This window comes from Pholcus phalangioides, unplaced genomic scaffold, assembly GCF_987345545.1.
Source record: "Pholcus phalangioides strain wild (caught in Gottingen) unplaced genomic scaffold, Ppha-v1.0 ptg000022l_1, whole genome shotgun sequence".
In the NCBI taxonomy this organism is placed as follows: domain Eukaryota; kingdom Metazoa; phylum Arthropoda; class Arachnida; order Araneae; family Pholcidae; genus Pholcus; species Pholcus phalangioides.
Window position 1 is genome coordinate 12,829,970 of NW_028301615.1, and position 22,174 is coordinate 12,852,143.

Genomic DNA, 22,174 nt, shown 5'->3' on the forward strand with positions numbered 1-22,174 from the left:
AGATCCCAACCTGATTCGTCCTCCACAAGGTCATGTGGAAAATTTGTGAAACACAATAAAATGCTTTATTTTATGCTGCTTCTCTGTCCTTATTGGTTGCCCTCACTTTTAGCCTATCTACCGCCGGTGATTTTCATGCTACAGTTGCCGTTCGAACGCTATTTAGGGTTTTTCACAATGGAGATCACATTCCAATGCAAAAAACTTGGTGTTGCCATTTGATATTTTCGAAATTTTCTCACTGTAACCGTAACTGTTAGAGTGACACTGTTGTTTTCCATATCATTCTTGAGCGCATACCTCAAAATACCTTATGCCAAAATTTCATTCAGTTTCTGTGAATGGTATGATAGTTAGGGGCCCATATGTCGGGATAGTTTTTTTATAATCACCCTGTATTTAACAAACTTGCCGATTGGTAAGTATTCATATTAACCAGTTATTATGTATAACAACCGATTTATCACATTTATAGTAACGTATATGCCATTTTGATCATTGAATATGACAAATATTTTCTACGTAGGATCAAATGAAAAATGTATATTTTCTTATTTAATCACAATTTATTACGATCACAAGCAACGTCGTCAAAAATATTTCACGAACGGCGGCCTAGTCGATACGTAAATGGCCTTAGGAGTATCCCAGAGAGCTTCTCGCACCGTCTGCGTCCGGAACTTTTGCCAGTTCCACACCTCCAAGTATTTATCGAGAAGTTCCTGCTGGTTCGGGAAGTTCTTCACCAGGTTCTTCTTCAACGAGTCGAACAGCGACGCGCTCTTCACGATGAGCATGTGCCTCGGAATCAACAGGCATTTCACGACGCCGTGAGTCCTGACGAATCTCTTGCTCAAATCTTCCCCTTCGAGAAAAAGCAACAAAACTATTGCGTGAATGTTACACTCGTTTGCGATTTAAGCAAGTCGAATTTAGTAAATTGGCTATATATGCATATGCTAGAACCCTCCTCCTCCCGCGCTACATCGGAACAGCTTAACCAATGTGCGTGAAAAAAAAATAGGAGAAAGGACCTACCCCATGCGCAGGGTTATCTTGGATATTATGGGACAATGGAGCCTCTCATGAACCAAGTCCACCCGTTTTGGACAGTCTTCACTCTGCAACCGTGTTATAGTACTACTGCTTTACCGTCCCCCAACATCGGTCAAACGGCAATTTAGGGGCCGTTCAAGTATTATGTCATCATCGATGGGGGGGGGGGGGGTTTGGATAATGCTTACGTCAGCAACCACCCTTTATGAAAATATGAGTTAAGGATTCAGAGGGGCAGAGCTGATGACGAAATGTTGCTGACAAGGGGGGGGGGGTCAAAAATGGCTAAAAATTTGCTTACGTAATACTTGAACGACCCCTTATCACTGATTGTGTTGGGTCGGAAATCTAGCTCCTCGTGAGAAAGTCACGTTATACTTCTGTCCTCATCTTGGACAGAGGAGAATTACAGCGAGGCACCATCTATCAGTGGTCACCTCAGGTTCAGTAGGAAAAGGACTTATCTTCTTCCTCGGGATCGAACCCGTGGATTTGACGGTAGCCTCATGATAGGGTAGAAAATTGTCTTACCAGTGTAACACTCGTGTTCCCAACCAGGGGCGTAGCCAGAAATTTCGTTCGGGGGGGGGGGACCAAAGTGACAGAACAATGGATTTGGCCATCTTTTTCCCTTTTTTCGGTCATTTTCTCACATTTCGGGGGGGGGGGGGACCAGACCCCCAAGTCCCCCTCCCTGGCTACGCCCTTGTTCCCAACCGTGTTATACTAATGCTACCACGTAACTTCCATATTTTGAAGTGAAAATGGTAAATACCGAAATATTTTGTAAATAGAGTGTCCAAAGTCTGCCTGCTCTCTGCGGAATCTTTTGACATGGGAAGACCGGATCGCATTTACGCTTCAGTCGACCACCACTGTGCTACTAACGGGGTTCTAACTTGATCCTCAAGATGAGAGTCCAGCACGATGCCCACACGACCGCACGGAAGGCATCCAGAATGTATATTATTTTACTGTATGTGCACCTCGTGAACATTCCCTGGGGGGATTTCTGAAAAAATTATTTTTACATGCAGGAACGTGTGTGTGTGCCTTAACTATTTATGTTGTCAGGGTTATGCTTGTTTCGTGTTATATTGGTGCCGCCATCTGTCTTGCACGCAGAATGCAGAATGCAGGCATTATTGCCCATGAATATTTTCAGTTCATATTTTATTTTATTTCGCCTAAAATAGCAAATTTCGATTTCTAATACATAAATCATGTTTCTCACCGATCCCGAAGTAATGTCCGTGTCTGAGGCTGCACACTTCCAGCTTCTTCTTGTGAATCTTTGCTCCACCCGCTGCAGTTGGGTCGTTCGATGACGTTGCTGGTATCAAACTGCAATAACCGAGACCATGTTCGACAGTGAACTCGACGTCTTCTTCGATGACGCATTCACCGACAGCGATGAAGTAAACGTTGTAAGGCGGCTCCCGTTGTTCTCCTAATATCACCTACGAAAAAAGAGACGAATATCTGCGAATTTTCAATATTTTACAATTAATATGAAATTGCATTGAAACAGATAATGAGAGGTCAACATGCCAAGGGATGTCAGGAAAAAAAAAATCTGAATGAAGATGAATGGCTTACAGTGTCGTTGGGGTACCTGACGAGATGCGTGTGCTTTTTCAACGTTTCAAACTCTTCATCGGTCCACTCGAATTCACTGATCGCTTTGATAGACCTGAGGTTCTCTTCGAGCACAGCTTCATCGCGCAGCAAAATGTCCCTGATCAGAAAATCGAAGTCTTTCTTTTTCAGTTGAAGGAGCTCCACTATTGCTAGAGATCATAATTATCAAAACACATATTTAATACGAGATACGCTGTACAATACCGTACTGTCTACAGAGTTTTCGGCCCGTGGAAGGTGTCCCGGTAGAAAAATATCGGTACACTTGATACGATAAATGCCTTAGCTGATCACATTTCTTTCATAAAAATAAAGGAAATCGTGATCCATATGGAATATTGACAATTATTGCAAAAATGTTTTCAAAAGCAAGTAGAGTTGCCAATTATCGCAAAAAATAGTCAAATGCAAGTAAATTTGGTAATTGCAGGCATTAAAATATGCTGGTAAAAGCAAGTAAATTTACCAATTGCAGTCAAAACAAGTGGGGGGGGGGGGAAATTAAAGTTGCCAATTGCAGCCAAAAATATTATTAAAAGCAAGTAAAGTAGCCTTTGGCGAAAAATGAAGGGTTACTGAAAGTCATCACAGAGTGGGTAAAAATGTAATTCACACCAAGAAAACAAATATGCTTGACAACTATATGAAATGAATGTATGTACTGATATAGCTGTAATTACATGTAATTATTGATGAATTATTATGGTAATTATGACGCACGATACTAAGATTTCATTACGCAACATTTATTGTGACAATTATATACGTACTAGCTATAATTAAGTAATATGGATGAATTACGATAACCATGACTCCAAGTCATGAAAATAATCTTAATTCTTGATATAAAAATCCAAGTAAATCTTTTGTTGAAAATAAGGGGGAAAAAACGAGACATTTTTTTATAAAACAGTCGGAACGGAAAAAAATTTATAAGAATGTCTCGTAAAGGGGACATATGGTCACGCTGCATATCTAAGTATCTGGCCCATGAGCGGCATATCTGACATGCAGACTGAAAAGGTTGTGCACCCCTGGTATAACCCAAAGCCAACACCACACACTAATCTGCAACTTCACTTACCTTTGACAATTTGTTTGGAATTATTGGTTTCTCCAACTTGCCACAGAAAAAAAAAATTTTTGGACGATAATTGGCTATATCCGGTATGGATCAGGATTTCCCGTGCGTATTTGAAGGGTCAGCCTTGATATGATTATATCGCGTATCTGCGTATTGATACTTTTCTAACAGAACACTCTTCACGGGCTGGATGAAGGCTTTCGACAGGTTGCACGTGGCTTGCTGGCCGGAGGTTGCGTACCCTTACCTTAAACTGTAGTGACGAACTCATTAGTATGAGTGGGGAGTTGTAGACTTATTATTATTGGCTCGCGATTTAGCTCTGAATACAACTTCCGTACGACGTCATGAAAATCTGGTATGACGCGATAAATCCTTTGCAAATCATCGCTTTAAGGTGTAAACTGCTAATTCCCCAATATTTCAGCATTCGACGCAACCGAACGAGGGTATTTATTTCAAATATATGCCCCTACTAGATCTGAAAGAACTTTGGTGGCACCTACACACTCATTAGGAATCTCAACCATATCTATATGGTTGCTTCCAATATAATTTTATTACCAGAATACACCTCGTAGTACTCATTTGCGAACCCCAACCAGCCAGACCAGAATTAGAGTTTTTCCCCCATTCCCAGCTCCATGTGTGCTGACTGTGGGATTACAAACGGGCCGTGAAGGGCCTATGAAGAACGAAAGAAATTGTAGTGTAGTTGTGCGTGTGTATGTACAGTGGAAGAAAGAAGAGAAACAAACGTGACAATTATTGGGAGGAATGGTCCTGGTCGGTCACTGCTAAAAAAAAACAAAATTAAGCCCAGGGATTTGGTCGTGTAAAATGCCGTCACAACTCTTCTACCTACGGAGAAAGAAATCCAGCATACATGGCAATGGGCAGTGGTCAAGTACATGCGAATGCAATTTTTATTTGACAAGCTCCATTAAACATCATTCTACATTAAGCAGTCCATTGACATATTATACAAATAATTTTCACAAGAAACCCTCAAAAAACCAGATCACAGAAGAAAGCAGGTCGCACAAATACACACCTCAAACCAGCTCAGTTCGCCAGTATGGAGAAATTTTTTTTTTTTTTCTTTTTTTTTCCTTTTTTGATTTTGATTTAAATGCGGTTAAATGCGGTTAGATATGGTTAAATAGGTGCCAAGTACAAGTTAAATAGGTGCCACAATCAAAACAATCATATGCAATTATCAAAGGGTGAAAAACATAAAGGAGAAAGATAAATATTAAAAAATAAATAGATGTCAAATTGTCAGAATTATGTGCATAGTATTTTACTTTTCTTTTTTTTTTTTTTATTATCTCTCATTCTCCCATTGGAGATGAAAGATTTGTTGAGGCCTACGATAGGCCTTCCTCCTTGCCGAAATACGTGGAGTTGGGTCACGATGGTAGTCAACAATGTCACGTATATGCTGGTACTCCGAATCAGCCATGTTGTCAAATTGTGTTTTATTGAGTTCTTTGATATATGAAAAAATATGAGGAATACCAAGGTCTTTTTGTATATTTTCGTTTTTAACAAACCATGGAGCTCTTACAAATCTTCTGAAGATTCTATTTTGTCCACGTTGAAGGATTTTTATATTATTTTTGTTGGCATGTGCCCATGCTGGTGAGGCGTAAGTTAGCGTTGGCCGAAGAATTGACTTGAAGAGTAAGACTTTATTTTTCATGGTTAGCTTTGCTTGTGGGAAGGTAATTTTATTGAGTGCACCCATGATATTGTTAGTCTTGTTGCGTGCATTTCTAATTTGGTGTATGAATGATAAGGTTTTGTCTAGAATGCAGCCGAGATATTTAACCTTTGAGACTGGACAGAGTGTTGTGTTGTTGATGTGAATTCTTCTATTCTGGGGAGTGTTTCGGCAGTGTGTGAACCAAGCAAACTTACATTTTTCTTGATTTAAAACTATGTCTGAGTCGGTGCACCAGTCCGTGATGTCATCGATTGTTTCTTGTAAGTTATTGACCGCTTGTGTTGCACTTCTATTGCCACACAATACCACAGCATCATCAGCAAATAGGGCTATTATTCCATTGGAAGGTGCCGGGATATCATTAATGTAAATTGAAAAGAGCTGTGGGCCCAACACACTTCCCTGTGGAACCGATGCACGTACTATTTTTTTTGACGAATCTTTTTCTCCGATTCTAACCTCAAATGTTCTCCCAACAAGATAGTTATAGAAAAAGATTATTATATAAGGTGGTAAGTTGCAGTCAATAAGTTTGACAAGTAGTGTTGGGTGATCGCACTTGTCAAATGCTTTGCAAATGTCTAAAAAGACCGCTGCAACGTAGTCTCTGTTGTTAAAATGACTCGTAATATATTCAGTTACTCTCATTAGCTGAGTAACACAAGAGTGATTTTTTCTGAATCCGTGTTGTTCAGGTCTTACCAGATTGAGCTCGGTGCTAATTTTTTCGAAGCGTATTAGAACAATTCGCTCAAATACCTTGCTGATGTTTGATAAAAGACTGATTGGCCTGTAGGAATTTGGCATCAATGGGTCTGTGCCTGTTTTGTGAATGGTTTTTACAACCGAGTGTTTCCAAGAAGTTGGAAAATAATTAGCAAAAAGTAATGCATTGAAAATGTTAGTGAGTGAAACAATAACTGATGTGGGAAGATTCTTTAGTGCAGAGTTGGAGACATGATCGACACCTGAAGCTTTTTTGACGTTTAGCTTCGATAAAGTGTCCGATACCTCTATGATGTCAGTTGGTTCAAAGTGTTGAGAACCGTAGAGTCTATGATGTTGAATAAACTCTGCTATTCTATGTCGCATTTGAACTTGAGTTTCGATGTCCTGCACGTGATTTGGGGAGAATTGTCTCTCAAATGCTGTTGCAAAAGTCTCTGCAATTTGTTCCTCTGAGAAAACAATTCCGTTATCCCCTTGAATTTTGTTGACATTGGAAATGCCTTTTTTTTTACATAATTTCCAAGCACGCCATATGTTATTATTTTCTGCGCTTGCATTTTCAATAAAATCAGTAAATCTATTGTTAATAAAGTGAGTGACTTCCGTTTTTATTTCTCTTGTGAGTCTATTAAGTGCTATTTTGTCTGATCTTCTTCTATATTTTTGCCACAGACCACGAACTCTATTTTTGTGTCTGATTTTTTGTAATATGTCCCTTGGAAGACCATATTGGTTATCTGGTTGGATTATTTCTGTTGTATTTTCATGCAGTGCATTTTTTATTGTCTGAGTTATCTGAATTACTGCATCATCTAATTCCCTAGCACCTGGATCTACCAAGGTAATGGGTGATTCATTTTCAAGCATGTTCCTGTATCCTGTCCAGTTAATTTGTTTAAAAATACGTTTATAACGTGGGCACAAGAAATTGATCCGAAAAAATACAGGGTTATGTGGAGAACTTAAGATAACTTTAGTATGTGTTTCCACCTCGTAAAGGATGTTTTTTGACAGACCAAAATCTATAATATCCGGCCTATATCTATTTTGAGGTGGAATATGGGTTGGCACCTTGGGAGAGTGAATACATAAAAACCTTCTCAAACAATAAAGGCGTAATATTCTACCACATCTATTGTTACCACGACTATGAAACAGTCTGTTCTTACAGTTCCAGTCACCAGCAATCATAATAGGCATATTTGTATCAAACAAGAAATCAAGTAAAACAGAATCAATAGAGTTCCTGGGAGGTTTATACATTGCACAGAATATCATATTAATACCATTGACATGAATTGTAACCGCTGTTGCTTCCATTTGAGAAGACAACGGGAGATTTATTTCTTGGAAGGGTATGCTATTTCTTACTGCAATAGCAGTACCTCCTCCTCTGTTATGAATTCGATCATTTCTTATTATTTTAAAACCATTTAATTTGATACGTTGGCTTGGTAAGAGGAATGTTTCAGATAAAAGTAAGATATCTATTTGATTAGTGAATAATTCCTCTTTAAGTTCTGGAATTTTATCTTTTATGCCATTGGCATTCCAAGCCATTATGCTCAATGGTCTAGGTGCAGATTCTCTTAGCGTACTAATTGTTGGGTAGAAGTAAAATGTTAATCAAAGCTTGTATCAATAAATTTATTTTTACGTGCGAGAAACCAGCAGCACCAAGAAAATTGCTAAGGACGACATTAAGTTGCTTGAATTCATTTGAATTTATGATTCTGTCTCGGCCAAACTGACTCACAGTCGTTGTATCCTGTATATGTGACTCTGTGTGTACTGGATTTGTAGGTTTTTGTGTAGAATGTGTAAGTTCTGTGAGCCCTCGATTTCCAACTTCACCAGATGTATTTAAGTCGCCAGTATTCAGCATTTCCTCAGAGAAACTGGTTGTTGAAGCTTCCGATATAGAAGAAATATTTTTTCGTTCAGATGTTATCAATAACTGGTGAAGCACCTTAGAAAAAGTTTTTTTTGCGTTTAATTCAGTGAGTTGTAGAGTCAGTTCAAGTGGAGTTACTTCCAGGTTCTTGTTTTTTATGGCAAGCGGGTGTACACCTTTATATATGGTGTTGTGTAGAATTTTTTGTTTCTCTATATCCCTAGAAATCTGAGTGACATCAGTTTTTTCATTAATATTGACAATATTCCAAGTTTTTGGTTTTTCTGATGAGTTTATTATTACAGTCTCTTGTAAGTTTTCAGCTTGTACAATATTGTGGTCATGTTTGAGTGACTTTTCATTAGTCACTGTAGGTAGTGTCTCAGATTCATGTTGTTCTTTTACATCAGGTGGTAACAATGGTAAGAAAATTCTAGCTCTATTCAGATTTGCACTTGGTCGTTTTGGACAGCCAGAATATGTGGCCGTATGAGGGCCACCACAGTGAAAGCACTTAATTTTTCTTGGGTTACCCTTGTCCCTACAATTTTTAGTCTCATGTTTACCACCACAAAAAGCACACGCCGGGGCGTTTTTGCATCCATAAGAGCTGTGTCCATACATTTGACACGCCCTACATTGAATGGGACCCTGAGCACCTCGGTACCTCTCAATTTCAATATTTACATCTGCAATTTGTGTTATGTTAGCAAGATTTTTATCAGAAATCGGTATTTCAATCAAAAACAAAGGTAGAGCTCTACCAGTTCTAAGATTTTTCATATTGGACACTTTAATAGGGTGAAATTGCTTCTTTTCCAGATCCATTTTAATTTCTGTGGTGTCTACATTAGCGGGGAGACCCCTAATTACAAATTTTATCGTACGCTCGCTCTGCATTTGGTATGTATAGTATTTGTATTTCTTATTATCAAACAATTTTATTACAGTACGATAATCACTTTCAGAATATACTTGGAATACCAGCGTGTTAGCAGTTGTCTTAAATTGAGGCAATATATCACATTTTTTTTTTATTTCTGCAAAATCTTGCAACCATTTGTTGCCCCAATCAGTTAGTATGATGGGGGGTATTCCCTTTGGACCCGACAGTACATTTTTGCCACCATTCTTATTAACAACATTTTCATTGTTGTTAGTATTCATTTGAGTACTAGTTTTTTTCTTTTTTGCTCGATTAACTGTAACAAAATCATCGTTATTGTCACTGTGAGCATTCCTGTCCTCTTCATCCGTTTCACTAATTTCATGAATCATTTTAGAATTATTATGTATAACTCTTTGTGTGTTCACTGTGGACGTCTCATTAAATTTTTCTCCCGAAGTGCTGGCATCATTGTTTGCCAATAAGTCAGTGGATGTAATTACATCAATACCCTGTGTGCCCATATGATTTATTGATCTATTTCCCACACTGTTTTCCCTGTGCCCATCTTTCTCCGACATTTCATGGTCAGATTCTTTTAAATCAGTGTCACTTTGCGTTGTGTTACTATCAGTAGATCCATTAGAACCATTAGAGGTTGAAGAGTTTGAAGTGGAGCTAGTATTTCCACTGCTAACTGAATTTGGCTCTTTTAAGAGCTCGGGTGCCTCATTTCCAGCGTCACTGTGAGTAGTTGTTTCCTTGCACTCTTTCTGTCTCTTAATTTTTCCAGAACTTCTCTTTTTGGTACTATTTAACCCTTTAGTAGTGTCTGTGAGTGGTTCCTCATCTCTACTATCGTTGTCTGAAGAATCCTTAGATTCCCCTTTAAGAGGACTCTTTTTTTCTCCTTTGTCACTGTCTTTTTTTCTTTTTTTCTTACAAGAAACACTAACCCTCGAATCGAGTATGGGGGTAGAAGTCAATGCAGCCCCAAAACTTTTTTTGAACGATGCAGACTGCTTGTGTTTACATGACTCAAGATTAAGAGAATCGAAAAAAGTAATAGCATTACCTACGAAATTATCAAAAAATTTCTCCTTATTTGCCTTGTCAGCAGTTTCCCAGCACACATAATCCGAAATAACAATTATATCAAATTCTCTCGCAAGATTGCAGTTCTCACCCTTGTGATAAAGATCGTCACTTAACCTCTTTTGATTTTTCACAAAAGACAGCAACATTTCTTGAAACTCAAGCATACATTCATCATTATCACTGACCTCAGAGGCCAAAAAACACAATTTCTTGACCTTATCCAACTCAGAGCTTGCAAATGGACATATTTTACCCATATTTCGCATGTACTAAAACCACTTACCTTGAGAATAAAACAGGAACAATCCATAGAAAAAATCACTAGGGGCTAAAAAAAAAACAAAATAGGGCAGACATTTCACTGGGGGGGGGGGGAGAATCACAGATTTCACAAATTTGAGTGCGATGACACAAGCAGGATCGAAGATGGCCGTTATTCCGCAATGCAGATATGTTGAGAGCCAACCAGGATCACTGTAGAAGCAGGTCGCACCCAACTCCGTATGATGACCGAAGTCCGTAGCTCTACGGATGAATCCGGAACGTTATAATACTAACGTTGTCGAAGACAGGAGCAATCGAAAAACACGTCCGTTCACCATGGAAGCTGTCACCTCTTGTGTGTGTTTTTTTGTGTGTTTGTGTTAAAAAATATTCTTTTTTCTGCGAACCCCAATCCTAAATCCTAAACATCATATTGTGGCTTGTGGGTTCCAACTGAAATTGGAACGAACCAATAGCGTATTCTCACTCGAACGGAAATGAAACTTAGTTATTTGAAAAGTTCAAAGAAAACTTATTGGCCTTCAAGCTAATACATGATCTCTCCATGGATCGATGTAAAATTCCATTTTGATCCGATAGAGGTCGCACAGCGATCACGAAGTAGCATCACTTACAAATTCTGTGATAAATTTCTAATGCAATTTTTAGGCAGATAACGAGAAGTTTTTCTTTTTCGATTTGTACTATATATAGTTACCGAATCTTTTTATTATTTTTTTCTTTGCGATAAAAGTCTTATGCGATCAATCGATAAATCAGATAATATAAACGAATTAAATCTTACATCTGCATTTGACGGTCAACTTCCTTGGCCTATCGTGCAGCATACCGTCTTTTCCGAAAGTCATACCATTAGCTATCTCAGCGATCTTTGTCTGCTCTTCTTCTTCATCTGTTATTTCTGCGGAGGAGAAAAACAGCAAATTATATGTAGCGTTCACTTAAAAATATGGCGAAATATGTAAATACAAATTGCCACAACAGCCAAAACGTCGAATGGCTGGGAAAAAGATGCCCCTGAAAAAATATGGATGTCCAACATAATTAAAATACAGCAACCCAAAAAATAAAAGCACACCATGAAAAGAACAAAAACAAAAATAGAAACTATGGTAAAATATAATACACTCATGTCCACAAATTAAGGATAATGCCAGCTCCGGCAAATAAAGGTTCAGAAACAAAACAAACGTTACTTATTCATAACGCCCATTTATTAAACAAAAGATAAAGAACAAAAACGATGGTGTATGTATGATACCATTCATAAAAACTGTGATTTTTGCTCCCTGGAGCAATTGTAAAAAATATCTCCTTTACAAAAACTTACTATTACATGGTTCGTATGATGGTTAATACATTGTATGTCTCCCATGCGATGAAATACAGTCCGTACAACGCCTAGGCATGCTGAGTATCAAATTATCGATCTGATCTTGGGGAAGATCACTCTACTCAGCAAGCAATGCTCTCCGAAGTTCCGGTACACATGTAGGAGGTGGTTGACGGGCTGCAACTCGTCGGGCGAGCATGTCCCACACATGCTCTATCGCATTCAAGTCAGGTGAGAATGCTGGCCCCTCCATACGGGTTATATCCTCAGATTCAAGGCATTCGTTTACGATGTTTGCTCGGTGAGGACGGGCGTTGTCATCCATAAACACAAATTCTGCGCCAATGGCACCCCTAAACAAACGTACATGTTGTTCCAGAATGATGTCCCGATAAATTTGGGCGTTCATGGTTCCGGTTTGAACATGCAGATCTGTTCTGGAACCCAGTATAATTCCACCACAAACGAGCAATGCTGCACCACCGTAACGGTGTCGTTCAATGATGTTGTCTTGGTGGTAACGGGTACCTGGCGTTCTCCATATGAAAGTCCGACGTGAATCAGACTGCAAGCTAAACCTGGACTCGTCGGAAAACATCACACAAGCCCACTGTCACGATGTCCACATTGCATGTTCTCTACTCCAGGCTAATCGCTGCCGACAGTGAGTTGCCGTGAGCGGAACACATCTGACAGGCCTTCGAGCATATAGATCAATATCTCCCAAACGTCTGTACACGGTTTGTCTTGAAACTGTGGTACCCGTGGCTGCAGATAGCTGACGAGACAGGTCGGATGCTGTGCTGCGTCTGCTTCTTTTGGCAGTTACTGCCAAATACCGGTCTTCATTCGGCGTTGTAACTCGGGGCCGACCTGTACTGTAACGTCTACTGACATTTCCGTATCTTGGAATCGTTGCCAAAGCCTAGAGATGACACTTTGGGCAATTCCAAGTTCCTCGGATACTTCCATCTGAGTACGCCCACATTCCAGGCGGCCGATAATTCTACCACGTAAAAAATCATCCACATGCGTCCTCTGTGTCATAACTATTCGCTTATGGCACTGAGCGCCTTACAGAACTCTTGTGAACAATTTCACTTCTTTGCCACCATTCCTTATATACCCCCTCTTACACTCTCGTCATTGTGACGTACTATCGGCATCATCTAGTGGCTTCCTGAAATTTGCATATCATTCTTGCAGATGTGTGTGATGATTCTACAGGTGAAATTTTTACTTTAGATTTCGATTTCCGTGTGCTTCTGAATTATCCTTAATTTATGGACATGAGTGTATAACTACTACCCATAAAATGTACTTATTTGGACAGATCGATAGGGAATGTATAGCGATATAGGGATTATATCTCTATAAGTATGAATAGCTTCTCGATTCATTCAATTATAAACATCGTATTTTTTTTAAAAACGTATCAATTGTGTTAGAATTCATGACCCCCGGAGGTAGGTAAGCTATATTTATTTTCAACCCTATTACAAAAAACTTTTTGCGGAACGACAACCTTAAATTGTTCCTTACCAATCGATATTGGAGTTCCCTTGCCGAAGCACTCGATCGACGGTAACTGATAGTCTACCCTATCCATATCGTTGAAAATATTAAACTTTAATCATATCCCACGACACTTGCGTTCTTCCTGTCTAAACATCGTGTGTCTCTTCATAACTCAATCCCCGTGTATCCACAAGAGTACGCGTAGCTCTTCTCTGCATCCCCTTAACCAAGGGATCTATGTCACTCTGAAGGTATGGTCTCCAAAACCTTAGGGCGTACAAAACCGTCCAGGACGAACTAAGATTCTTAAAAGCGGAAGAATGACTTTAGCGAAGCGCGAAGAGACATTTTTGAGAATGAAACCGAGAATTTTATTCGATATTTTGACCACCGATGAACAATGTTGAGAATATCTATGCCGCTCGTCAATGAGAATTCCAAATCGATGACCCTAGTTGCATCCGGGATAGTAACACCATTCAACTGGTAAGTGAAACATGGATTGTTCGAACCAAAATGAGCGAACATGCACTTATCAATGCCAAAGATCATGCTGCATTCATTAGCCCATGCTACAATTATATTCAAGTTCGTCTGGAGCATCTCCCTATCGTTTAGATTCTCGACTACCCCCATTATTAGTTTCACGTCATCTGCGGAGGGCCTTATAGCCGACGTTTTGACCGACTTATCAAGGGATACATTTCTGAAACAGCCCATTCCAGAAAAGGCCGAGAGTTTTGTGCTCCGACTCCCGTGTCTCAGGATTTTGAATGAGCTACGATTGGTTCGTTTCCAAGATCCTGAAAAGTCATAACGTATCAAAATTGGAATTTCTTTTTTGATTTTTCTCCATCATGGACGGTTTTTGCAATCGACATTGGTTTTAGCGTATATTGAGCTCACATTTTTTCTTTCAAAACATTTTACGAGTTCATTGCTAATATAAGTGCCGTAATACTCGAAAGTATAATACATAAAAAAAAAGAGGAGAATTTTAATCAAAGTTCTTGAAAACTTCATTTTGAATATTTTGTTTTTGTTCTTAATTTCCCTTTTCTTGTGAGTGCCGGAACACCACTTGTGGGAGCTTCTGTTTTTTTTTGAGAAATCACTCGTAATTAAATGTTTGACATAACGTTGAGTGAATGCGACTTTCACGAGAGCAATATTGGTCTAGTTCATCAGAATATTAAAGGAAGAAGAAGGAGAAGAAGCATATTAAGGCGAAGCGATTACTCATTTCCCTCCAAGATCGAAGTGAATTATTTTTTTTTCGTGTTCTCTCCCCCTCCCTTCGCGAATCAATACATACCCCTAAAATTAGGGTCTTTTAAAGAGTTTCGCTCCCATTAATAATATTCTGAAAGGAGTGTACAGGAATAAAATAAATTATGTGCGTTTTTTTAATATTGTTTCGTAAATTTCTAACCTCTCCGTGTTATAGATGTTTATTTAAAACTAGCTGTAATACCTGGTGTTGCCCGAGTTTTCTCAGTGTACTGGGAGCATTGAAGAAGTGACAAACCATTGTAAAGAAGTAAAAATGTCTGAAACGCATTGTTTGGGAACCGCGGTAACCAAAGTAAACATTCCAAAAGTCATTGTTCAGCCACACGAACCATTGTTGCCCGACAGTTTTTCGCCCATTTCGGGCATTTGTCCGGCTCCGACTCACCCACTCGCTAGCGCGTGCAAAATATTATCGATATATGTTACTGCCAAAGCCCGAAGTGCGACCAATTCGCGAAGTGGTCGGAGATCACTTTTCAAAAAAAAACAAACAAAAATGATTACCGAACATACACCTTGTACACATTCCTCTGTGGAGTTTCTAACGAATCGGTACATGTCCGAACGCGTTGTGTGAGTTTATATGCATGTACCATGTATGTTGCCCGATTTTTGCTTGTATTTTTTTTATTTATTTATTTATACAATATTGTTTGGCCGAGGCCTACACAAGAGGATGCGGAATTATACACTGCTGGCCACCCAAATTGCAACACCAAGAAAGACAAGAGATATCGCAACAATATTTATTTTGTAGATAACATGTTGACCAAGCATCAAATGATTAAATTTATAGACTTCTGTGAAGTGTGGTTCCTGCCAAAATCAGTAGCCAGAGTAGCCGCCATTGTTGGAGATCACCGCTGCCACACGCCTCGGCATTGATTCAAAGAGACTTTGGATGTGTTCTTGGGGTACAGCAGACCAAGCAGCTTCCACGCGTTACCAAAGTTGATCTGGTGTGGCAGCTGGGGATGTAATCTGGGTCAATCGTTGAGCAACCATGGACCACATGTTTTCTATCGGCGAAAGATCCGGAGAGCGAGCTGGCCAGGGAGGCAATTCAATCTGGCGATTGACGAAGAACCTTTGGACAATGCGTGACACGTGTGGTCGCGCATTATCCTGTTGAAATATGGCTGTGGGCAAGCCCTGAAGGTAAGGAAGGACAACTGGCTCCAATACCTCGGAGATGTAGCGCTGGCTTTTTAAAGTACCGGCAATGCGTACTAGAGGAGTGCGAGAGTGATATCCAATACCGCCCCATACCATAATACCCGGTGCAGGACCAGTGTGGCGGTGCATAACGCAGCTGTTCAGCATCCTCTCTCCACGGTGTCTCCAGACTCGAATCCGACCATCGTGGTGCTGCAGACAGAAGCGTGACTCGTCAGTAAAGACAATTTCATTCCATTGTGCCATCCACATCCTTCTTTCATCGCACCATTGGCGGCGGAGACGTCTGTGGTTCTGCGTCAAGGGTAGACGAAGCAATGGACGTCTTGCGGACAGACCACTCTGCTGTAAACGGCGTCGAATGGTACGCGCAGACACTGGATGATGCGGTACAGACTAAATGTGCTGTGCTATGGTTCGGGATGTGGCTGAGCGATCCGTCACTGCCATACGCACAATACGCCTGTCATCACGTGAAGTGGTGCACTGAGGTGGATGCGATCGAACACGTCGGTCCGTCGTACCCACCTGCATCCAACGATCACATATCCGCATTACAGTTGTTTGGTTTCGTCCAACACGACTACCGATTTCCCTGAAAGATAATCCACAATCTCGGTAGGCCACTATCCTTCCTCTGTCGAACTCGGATACTTGATCAAAAGATGATCGCTGTTTTCTACGAGGCATAATCGATCGTTTTTTTGAAAAAACCACAAGAAAAACACAATTGCCGTACTTCAAATCGTCGAAATCTCCAAGCCTTAAATAGCGCTTTGAAGTGGCGCCACAGGCGCGCGTGATGTGCGTCTGCGCTGAAATTCTAATCATTTGCATATCTCACCTCCGCTAATGCATGTTGTAAATTTCATATTATTTGCATGCTTCCTTCAGGGTGTTGCATTTACGGTGGCCAGCAGTGTATATGGCAAAAGTGTTTTAATTCGAGAATACCTCAGCGAATATTGCACTTAGAAACATGGAATTTTTTCTGTTGGTCTCCGGAGATACAGGGCAACAACTTTCCAATTGGAAGTTAGAGGACAGGGGGAACCGTATAAATATTACGATTTTTTATTATGTAACACTGTATTTTCACACCCAAAATCTCATTTTTTTGCATTTCTCATTTAAAAGAAAATTCAAATATCTCAGCAAAAATTTAACTTGAAATAAACGTGGAACTTTTCTTCGTTGGTCCCTATGGACAACACCACCTACCATGTGTGGTAGTCCGGTTATGATTTCCAATGTTAAAAAAAAAAAAATGTGGTTTATTTTTTCAAGTTCTCTTACTTTACCCCGAAATTTCAGGTGCAGGTTTGGAGAAATCTTTGCTTGGGATATCAAGCGGAAACTTAATAAAAGAACAAGGTTGGTTTACATGATTTTGTGTTTAAGGTAAGGTGTTAACTTTAATTAGAAGACCAAAATGACTTCCCTCGAACACCTTTGTTTAGCTCTAAAAAGGGAACCATTAATCATAATTTCACGAGTTTCATGAACACCGAGTGAAAACAACAGGGAAATCGTTCATATTCTTACAACTCATCTTAGACATAACATGCTTTGTGTTGAGAACTTGAACCGCACTAATGAACCGCACATACACTCTCGTAAAACATTCTTCTGAGGAACGTCTAATGGATCTTTTTCATGTACACATGCAAGAAAGTGTGTTTTGTGCTCTATACATATTTGTTACAAGTTCTATAATACATGTACTGTACAGGGTGCATAGCAAATAGCGTGGCATACTTTGAGTTAGGAAAAAGTTTCCAAAATAACATGTAGCACTCAGTAATGACAACCATTAAGTCATTCATGTTCAAAGGGGTTTTGTAGTTATTAAAATAAAAATTATTAAATTTTTTATACAGTCCCCGTGTGCCCCACAGGGCAAACAACTTTCTAATTTAGTTTTCGGGGCATACGGGGAGTGTATAAAAAGTTAATTTTTTTGATTTGTTAACTATACATACCCTTGAGAAATGAATGACACATCTGAGTACTACACGTTATTTGGAAACTGTTTCTAACTATATGTATATATATCTCTAGGATCAACGGTTCTCCAATAAAATGTCATACCTCCTGTTTGCTATGCACCCTATTTAGATCAGGGGATGCACAATCTTTTCAGTTTACGGGCCAGAAACTTGTATGTCTAAGGTGACTATATGACCCGTATTTTACGGGGCATTCTCGAAATTTTAGCCGTCCCGAATTTTGTTTAAAGTGCCCCAATTTTCAACAACGCTTAGTTTAATTTTTGCACTCACGAATTAAGGTTTTTTTCGAGACTTATAGGTCATGTTATGATAATTATGACTATCATAATTAATTAACATAATTTCACACATGTTTCTCAAACATATGTGTTTTTTTTTGGTGAATTACATTTTGATTTGCAGTACCCGTGGTTCCCGCGATTGGCGATTATTCATCAATCTTAGCGACACTCAACAACTATACTTGCCTTCGACAATTTTTTTTTGGCTCTAACTGGTGATTTTCCATACCTCGTTTTTTGATAAAATTTTCGGCTGCAAGTTTCACCTTTACTAGCCTTTGACAATTTTTTCTGCTGTAGCTAGCAACTTCAATTGCCTTATCTTTGACAAAATTTCCTGCTGTAACCAGGGCCGTCTTAGGAGCATCATGGGCTCCCGGGCCAAGTGATTTTTCTGAGCCCCTAACTGACAAATTTTCGAAAATTTCAACCGGTTCTAATTTGTATGAGGCCCCCGGGACGTGCCCGTGTGGGCCCATGCGTTAAGACGGCACTGTCTGAAACTGGCAACATGATTTGATTTGAATGTGGCAATTTTTGTCACTGTAAATTACTTGCCCTGACAACTTTTTTTGGCGTTATCCCGTATTTTTGTGAAAGAGATGTCCAGCCTAGATATTTATCGTGTTGTGTAGCCTATATATTGATACTTTTCTACCGGAACAACTTTCTGTGCCTGATGGAGCCTCTTGAAGGGTCGCATTTGGCCCGCTGGACGGAGGTTGTGCATCGTACACCACTGGTCTATGCCCATCATCATGATAAGAGCAACAATGGCTGGTTTGAATTAATCCTTGAATGCAACTTCGACGGGAATATTTAATTGGGGGGGGGGGGGTTTCGATCAATACCACACGAGCACCAAATCAGTCATAAGCGCATCGCTCTTCGGTGCTTCATTTCTAGCGAAGATGTGAATGAGGTTTATATATACAGTAACAACTATTACATTGATGATAGTAAACCGTGTATCGATGCTATGCGTTTCATGCTGACGATGTGTGGCAATAAAGGGGATGTCAAATTAATCTTTTGCTCTTGTTGTGCGACTGCTGTTTGCGTGTCGAAATTTTTTTTTTTTCGTGAGGCAAAAACACATTTTCAGCGCGTGAAATACTTTCTGAGCTTACCCGACGCGTCATCGTGAGCGACAACCGCTTTCATCGAAGCGTGCAGTATACCAGACACGACAATGTACATGGCCAGAGATTCGTCGCCTTGTCTCACTACTATTTGGCCTTTACTGTAAGTGGTGTAGAATACGACTCTAGCGAGCTTCCTCTGCATCTCGTATGGGAACCTATAAAGTGTTTAAAATGAAAAGCTTGAAAAAAAATTGATATAATATTGCCCATTCATTTCTATATCTGAATATTCAAATAACAGGGTGTCCCGTAAATTCGCAAATAGTTTAAAAATTAAAAAAAAAAAAAAATTGAAGAAATCGTTATATTTGAATGGGGTTTGTCAAAAGGCTGTTCTGACGAAGAGTTGAATCTCTCCGCTGAAAAATTGGTGCCGGCACACAGTTTGAGAACCCCCTGTACTAGACCAACGATGCTTAACCTTCTGGAAAGTGCGGACCACTTCACTGGTATGAAAAAGTGGCGTGAGCCACTAAAGTGATTTGAAACAGCGTCGTCAAAGGTCACTTAAATGATCTAAAAATCCGTCGTGGGCCGCTTAAGTGCTGTGAAACAGTGCCGCTGGTCAATCAAGTGATCTGGAAATGTTTCGTGGGACACTTGAGCGATCTGGTAATTTGTCACTTAGTCCGTTTTTTCCAAATTATGTTTGAGGTCACGGGCCATATCAGATGACTCCGAGAACCACGCGTTGCGCGTGTATGTACTAGACTGATTTGCATACAACTGATTGATCCTGCGTTGTGTTTCAAAATGGATCGAGTTTTCTTGTCCGGGTGTAATTGAATGAGAAAAAAATTATACAAAACGTACTTGCCTTTGAAAGAATGGCAACACTTGTAATTGATCCTCGACATAATCGATATCGTCTTCCGTCCTCTTGCCTGGATCTTTGGAAAGGATTAGTGCCGACTTGTAACTGAGGTAGCCTTTGGGAATAGGACGTGGTCTCTCGAACGCGCAAACGTCGAAAGCTGGTGGTTGGCCTTCGTCAACTAAAAATAAAGTCTCCTTCTTGTCCAATTTTTTCTTGGATTTAGTGTTCGTTGCTTCTGCTGCTGCCTGTGACAACACAGCGCTTCGTATCTTTTCCCACTCGGCCGAAATCATTCTAAAGTGTACTAATCAAGGAAAAAGAAATATCAAGTTCAATAATCTCTCATATAAAAAACGCAGCTCGAAAATTCTTCACATTCTATGTAATCAAAGTTTACATGTAGACTTATCAAATGTGTATATTTCTCTACATCATTTCTTCAACAGAGGCTCGTAAAATCTAACTTTGGAATAGAATAATTTGTTCCGAATAACGATTTGAAATACAAGAGAATTTTTGTTCAAATTCGACTTGGAAAAGAACGTATTTACGTGAATGGAAAGGTGTTTCGTCATTAACCTAGTCGAAAACTGTACATTTTGTGATAAAAATTCTCTCGAGACCTGGTCGCATGTTCTTTTTCACTGTAATATGCTTACACATACTATCTATCAAAATACCTAGACAAAAACTTGACACATCAATCGATTCCTGAATTTCTGAAACATTATGAAACTAACATTTCTAAAATCTATTGGTTCTTGTATGACATTATAAAATTTAGAGATTTCTTTGAATTATGACAGATCACGAACAAATTCCCCTTCACCTTCATGTTTTTTAAGTCTTTCTATTCGTATCATCATTATTTTACATCGTTTGGTTATCAATAATTTTTGTATGTCGAACCCGGAGCTTACGTATGCTCACGCTCATATTTATGTATAATTTTATTTTATTCTGAATTTTTATTTTTTCTCTTTTTTTTTCCCACTAATATGTAATTTTTGTACTGCTGTATCGTTCACTATCTGTTTTTTTACCCCTACGTTCTCGCTTTTGCCTTTTCCAATGGTTTGTAACCAATGCAAGTAAATTACTATAATTATTATATTAAAAAACACATATTCTCTCATATATCAAGAGCAACTAAAAATTACTCTTTCTATCAAGCATTTCTGCATGACTACATTTCTTCAAATTTTTTTTATTGCATTTCTATAAGGTAACCACAAAAAATTCTTGCCATTTTTGATCGTCGAAAGCAGAAAGGTAAATGTAAGGTCAGATGTTCCGCATATTATTAGTTCTCGTCATCACCATTGGTATCCAAAACCGTTTGCTAACTTTCATTCCGTTGTGCGTTACCCGGGCATTGAAAATTAAGGACCTTGGACCCAAAGAAGTTCGTTTGCGGAAATGATTTTTCACTTTAGCCGACGGTCCAAGGGAGATATGCCACCATACGCCATACTGCTAGCATATTTTAGTGAAATAAATGACTTGTATTGATTGATTCTTTCACTGCCCAGTCAATCACTTTCCAGGAAAATTGTTTTCACAAATGTGACAGGCAAGTTGGCAAAATGTGATAGTTTGTTAAAACTAGGGCCGTCCAACCTGGTCCAATAATCATTCCAACATATCTGCTTACAATGTTTACCTCCCCATGCTGCAATGAAGTACCAGCGGCGTAGGCTAGCTGCACACTGGCCCAGCTTGATCCAATGTTCCTTGGCGAACATTTGCTTCCAGAACACTCTATACATTGTGACTGTTGGCATTCTTCGATCAATGTGTGACCAGACTAATTGGAATCAAGAGGACTTGACTTCGATGATTTCCTCCAGAGATTGTTGATCTTGATTCTCGAAGTCTTCAGGAATTATTGGCATTTGCCCCTAACTTATTTAATTGTTCTCCATGTAGTACTCTAATTACTTTAGTGTTATTGTCTCTCTACGGAGAAAAATCTTTCCTTCCTTCACTCAGGTAAACTTGCATTTGATTCTCGTTTTACATTGTCTTGTGGGTAAAATAATCTATTTTTTTTTCATGGTTAAGTGTTCATTTACATAAATTCTGGGGTCTCGAAATGCGAGCCGATCTTCTCGTTAAATAGTCTCGTCACAGAGAGCATCAGACCTAAAACGGTACAAATATTCAATCATTACACTTGACTCATAGTTAGAAAAAT

The 22,174-nt window shown here is 39.3% G+C and overlaps 1 protein-coding gene across 1 annotated transcript; it reads right to left on the reverse strand.

Annotated features, from left to right (window-relative positions):
• Positions 1–535: 535 nt before the first annotated feature.
• Positions 536–21,746, reverse strand: LOC149069491 (uncharacterized). The gene is made up of 7 exons (XM_089250066.1): positions 21,641–21,746; positions 19,978–20,281; positions 19,146–19,315; positions 11,187–11,303; positions 2,656–2,846; positions 2,291–2,516; positions 536–865 (listed from the first exon to the last, which is right to left on the reverse strand). Exons 1-7 carry the CDS (start codon positions 21,744–21,746, stop codon positions 591–593), a joined length of 1,389 nt encoding a protein of 462 aa, XP_089106192.1. The 3' UTR covers positions 536–590.
• Positions 21,747–22,174: the final 428 nt, after the last annotated feature.